The 5,533-nt window shown below is 39.3% G+C and overlaps 1 protein-coding gene across 2 annotated transcripts; it reads right to left on the bottom strand.

The window, feature by feature from the left end:
* Positions 1-513: 513 nt before the first annotated feature.
* fadd (Fas (tnfrsf6)-associated via death domain) lies at positions 514-1,939 on the bottom strand. Of its 2 annotated transcripts, XM_066700577.1 has the most exons (3): positions 1,832-1,939; positions 1,348-1,718; positions 514-885 (listed from the first exon to the last, which is right to left on the bottom strand). In XM_066700577.1, exons 2-3 carry the CDS (start codon positions 1,649-1,651, stop codon positions 608-610), a joined length of 582 nt encoding a protein of 193 aa, XP_066556674.1. In that variant the 5' UTR covers positions 1,652-1,718; positions 1,832-1,939; the 3' UTR covers positions 514-607. The 2 variants fall into 2 exon arrangements, with proteins under 2 accessions (XP_066556674.1, XP_066556673.1); XM_066700576.1 differs by having other exon boundaries at positions 1,348-1,932.
* Between the last annotated feature and the right edge of the window lie 3,594 nt (positions 1,940-5,533).

Below are 5,533 nucleotides of genomic sequence, written 5' to 3' on the forward strand. Positions count from 1 at the left end.
TTCAGGTGTTTTTGCAAATATGATGATGTCATCAGCAAATCATAAATTGTTCAAATAAGCTCAGTTTAACTTGATTCCTTTTTCTTCCCAGTCCAAGGTTTTGAGTCTAATTTATATATAAACACACACACTCTCACTATCTCTCACAAAAACATTCTCACTCTCACACACTCACTCACACACACTCACTCTAAAAAAACAGACTGAAAACAGACAGTGCTCTTTGGTAGTAGAGTTTTTGTTGCTCATAACATTACAAACCAACCCTTTCTCTGCTCTTATTAAAATTACTCAAATATTGTGTATAGAAGAATATGGGTGAATACTAAACAACAGCTCCACCTGGAGTGTCTGTGTGTAACTGCAGTTAATCTGTTTATTTTACTTTACAATACAGCCAATACAGTAGTATATATTATATATATATATATATATATATATATATATATATATATATATATATATATAATATAACAACCTTATGTCACTTAAACAAGTAAAAATACAAACTGATCAACTTGTACTTTTTAATGTAATCAATCAAAAAAATACCAAGAAGAAAACAGATTCACAAATGGTAAACAATGTTGAAGATTTCGGTTCAGTGTCAATTCTCATTTGTTTTCAGCTCTTTTTCTACAAGATCAGCGGTATGGTTTAACCTACAATCCCGGAGAGCCTTGATTAAATCCGACACGTTCGCGTCCTTTTTGTGAATTTTCCTCCACTCCTTCAAGGCCTCCATCACCTGTTCTTCCAAATTGTAGGGGTGCTTTTCCCTGATGTGATCCAGTTTGGGTTCTGTTAAACCAATTCTTCTAGCAAACATCTTCCAGTCCTTTCCCAGTTTCTCATGGAGGACCCTGAAGGTGATGTCCAGCTTTTCTGCAACAGAGAAATGCACGAATTCAGCTACAACTGTAAGAGGAGTGATGGCTGGAATGGAAGAATAATAATAACAGTAACGTGAATAAGTGATTACTGACTATAAGACAGGGATACTGTACTGATGCATACTTATGACACCTAACCTCAATCCAACTAATACACTGATTAGTCTCCGATATCACCTGTGGAGCACTACTACTGTTAGTGTCCTTACTGTGGCCTGTTTGTGTGACTTAATAATAATGAGTGTTGGAGACTGTCTTCACTGTGATGGATGCTGTAGAAGGAAGACTCATCACTAACAGACAGTTTCCTAATTGTGCGCCTAACAAACCACTGCAGTTTGAATACATATGATTCCCTGTGCAAAGCGCTGACAATACCCTGGGCAGTAGGACGCCCACAGGAAATGTAGGTCCTGCTGGCAGCTTCCCATACAGGCACCGCACCGAGACCCACCTCTCTCTTCGGCGTCTGGCAGCTCGGCGTCCGGGCCGGGGCCGTTTCTCTCAACGCGGTCCAGGATGAACACCAGGTCCTGCCTGTGGATCTGCTGCAGCAGGCCGCGCAGCAGGGTCGTGTCGTCCTCCGAGATCTGGTTCTGCTCCATCAGGTGTCGGAACAGGTCGGTGCCGCTGCGCAGCTGCTCCAGCTTCTTCTTCTTCACGCCGGCCAGGAAGCGCAGCGCGTCCAGGTCCTCGGCGCTCAGGCCCCGGGAGATCTGCAGCAGCGCGTCCAGGAAGGGGCTCATCGCGGCCGCCATGGCGGAGCTCTCCCGGCCCGCAGGGAGAGGAGATGTCGCTGCGGCTCTTCCTGGAGCGCCTCGCTTCCTGCGGGTACTTTTACTTTCACTTTGCTCAAGTTTAAAACTGTATTTAAACCAGTACCGCAGTCACACGCAAGTGATCTCAACCGCACGGCCGCGTTTCAATGCCAAACTCACCTGCGTGCGGGTCCGTCTCGTCGCCGGACAGCGGGGTCTCTGCGGGACACGCGTCTCTGTGGCCCCGCAGCCGCCGCTTCTCTTCCCCTGAAAACAGCCCGAGCAGAGGCGCCGGGCCGGACACAGCGCCCCCAGGCGGCCCGGCCCTGAACCACACCCTCACACCCTCCGCTGTCTACTGTTGGATAATGCGCTCTTTGAATGAGGATTATATTATATTAAACATACTTGCATGTTATATAATTGTGTTTTAAGTAATGCAAATTATGAACACGTTAACACATGATTAACACGTGCAGTCACAGTAACACTATAATTCACTGTCTTATTTAAAACATATTTTATTATCAGCAGGTGGCGCTTGAGGTCTTTTTAAGGGACTGGGTCAAACCCGGAACAGTGGAAACATTTAAAGACGTGGAAATCTGAAAAATACTCATTCTGGGCTTTCAGAAACTTGAGTTTTTATTGAAATATTGTATTACATAATGTAAATATTAAATACTTAACTTTAATACTAATAATAACAGCAACAACAATAACAATAATAATAATAATAATAATGAATACACATTTTCTACAATTTGTTAATCTGAACAGAATGTGTAAAAGTAATCGTGGCATTAAGGTACAATAGTGCTACAATAGTTTCATGCTGGGGCAGTTTCTGGAAATGGGAATAGACACTCAAACTGGTGACCCCCATGCCACAGTGTAGTGTCTTATATTGCAATGTGAGCGTGCCGAGGGTTGTTTTCTAATATTTAAAAGAAAGTCCCCAAAACCATTCCTGCTCCCTATAATAGTAGAAAGGGTCCCCTTCTAAAGTACAATAGTTTTATGTTGGGGAGCAATTTGTGAAACTGGGAATAGACACTCAAACTGGTGACCCCATGCCACAGTGTAGTGTAGTTAAGTGCATTGTGGGTGTTCAGGGACATTTATTATCTTTCAGACAACAAATCAACATACAGGAACAGAAATAAGAGTAGTAACTGCCAACACACAGGATAAATAATTGCAGACATAACAAAAAGAAAATTGAAAATACATCCTCAGACCAGGCCCACAAACAGGCAGGCGTTAACTCCTCCAGCCCTTAATCCTGCTTTTGTACTTTGGGCAGTTTAGCCCCACCCCCTAGAAAATAGGGGTGACACAAAAAGACCTAACATCACATGACCCCAAACATATGTTACAAAAATAGGTTTCAAATGAAAATAACAAACTTATAATAAAAGGTGATATTCAATTATAACCTAAATCTAAACTACAAACAAAGGAAATAACACTGCAGACAATATTAACCCCCTCCCCATGTCAACAGTAAGGCGACTCAGGTTTATAAAAGCCCCTGTCAAGATGGCCTCTGTAACCTCCCACCCTACTTTCCCAAGATGGCTGCTCCACAACCTTTTTCAACCATCTTAGCATCTTAGTGCAGTAGTGTTATGCTGGGGAACTATTTATTTGAACTGGTATTTCTCACCCTAATTGTTGTCCGGTATGCCACACATTTGTGTCTTAAATTGCATTAGGGGTCCTCTGCCTCTACCTCTACGAGGTAGTTTCAAGTAACAGTGGAATAATCTATTGGCTTGGGTTCTATTTCTATTCATGTTAATAAGGTATATTAGCTTTCCGAGGCATACTTTTCAGTAATTTAAACATCAGTCATTTCCTTGTATACCTTGTCTTTTCGGCTTCGCGATAACCTTCTCTTCACCTAGTTTGTGGCCAGGGGGGTCTTCTGCATACTTTCAGGGGTATATTACTTGAAACCACCTTGTAGTTTCAAATAAATAGTTCCCCAGGATAACACTATTTTACTTTAGAAGGGGACACCTTTCTTCTATTAAATGGTTCTGGGGCGTTCTTTGAATGAATAAAAAGCCAGCCTTGGGACGCTTACATTCCAGTGCAAGACACTGCGTTTAGGCATGGGGGACACCAGTTTGGGTGTCTATTCCCAGTTTCACAAATTGCTCCCCAACATAAAACTATTGTACTTTAGAAGGGGACCCTTTCTACTATTATAGGGAGCAGGAATGGTTTTGGGGACTTTCTTTTAAATATTAGAAAACAACCCTCGGCACGCTCACATTGCAATATAAGACACTACACTGTGGCATGGGGGTCACCAGTTTGAGTGTCTATTCCCATTTCCAGAAACTGCCCCAGCATGAAACTATTGTAGCACTATTGTACCTTAATGCCACGATTACTTTTACACATTCTGTTCAGATTAACAAATTGTAGAAAACATGTATTCATTATTATTATTATTATTGTTCTTGTTGTTGCTGTTATTATTAGTATTAAAGTTAAGTATTTAATACTTACATTATGTAATACAATATTTCAATAAAAACTCAAGTCTCTAAAAGCCCAGAATGAGTATTTTTCAGATTTCGACGTCTCTGTAAATCTTTCCACTGTTCCGGCGTTCCAGGTTTGACACAGTCCCTCGTTGGGAATTCACAGGAAAGCATTTATCAAGATCCATTTTGCTCTTAGATGTTTAGTATATTATTATTATGTATTAGCAGTTAACTAGTCTAATAATCAAATGAATAATTAATAAATAATACATTTAAGTTTACTGCCGTTATTGGGTTAGTTTAAATATTCCTATCAATAGGTGTATTTCTTAATAGTTTTTTCAGTTTTATATTCATTTTTTTTAATGTAACTTTTATTCCAGTGGGGAAAAGTCAACATCTACAGAAAAACCTTTGGATTTTGTTTTAATGGAAAAATTATCAAGTTCTAAATTATGTCCACATTTGACAATGCACAATTAAAAGCATACAATGTTAATTACCTATTAATTGACTAACTGTAATTTAAATATACACATATCAAACACTAATGGTGACTCTAAGGCTATGCAGCAAAGCAGCTTCGTGTTGCCAGTCATATCTTAGTCACAGTCGCACTTTCTTTACCCAGAAAGTTTAGTCTGATATCCCTGTAAGATACACAAGCTGCGGATGTAGACTAAATAAAAATGATGAATTTCTTTACCTTTCTGAAAACAATACAACTCAGATCCTGTCATGCAGTTCCCACTTAGAGTGAGATCTTGTGTTCATTTGGTTGAGCTGTCTTTCTATTCCTTAAGTGCTTATCAAGGTGAGAAAACACAGCTCTCTGAAATGGAATATTTCGTCCTTTATTTACATTTCTTAAGTTTTTCTCTGTACTTTATTTCCTGAACATTAATCTTAATGTATCTGCCCTGTATCAACACTGTATTAAAAAAATATGGTTTTCTTCAAACCATTAAACCAGCCTCTCTCTACATTGGGTTGTTATGTTTAAAGTGTTGCACTTGTGTATTTCTTCTAATAACCAAGGCAGTAAATGTAGGAAAATAACAAAATATTACTGCCATTCTGTTTCAAATCCAGTTAGCTGCACAATAACACTGGTGTTGCTTCTTCAAAAGGAAAACACTTGCTTTATAGCACTGTAAGATGTTGCGTTTTCTGGAATTGCACTGATTTAATGACTGGGTGTGTGGAGTTCAAGATGGATTTATCTGAAATTAATTTATTTGAAACACAGATCACCACTGATTTTGAGGTCTCTAAATGGATTGAGCACAGTTGAAAATCAATGAAAAAAATCAATGTTCGTTTAAATATTGTTAATGTATATTTCTGGAGCAAAAATATATTTAAAAGTGTGAGGATATAT

Source organism: Amia ocellicauda, chromosome 4, assembly GCF_036373705.1.
Source record: "Amia ocellicauda isolate fAmiCal2 chromosome 4, fAmiCal2.hap1, whole genome shotgun sequence".
Lineage (NCBI taxonomy): Eukaryota > Metazoa > Chordata > Actinopteri > Amiiformes > Amiidae > Amia > Amia ocellicauda.

Coding starts and splice junctions, on each gene's coding strand:
- fadd (XM_066700577.1), bottom strand. CDS start 1,651: ATGGCGGCCGCGATGAGCCCCTTCCTGGACGCGCTGCTGCAGATCTCC. Junction 886..1,347: donor GCCAGACGCCGAAGAGAGAG/GTGGGTCTCGGT, acceptor TCTCTGTTGCAG/AAAAGCTGGACATCACCTTC.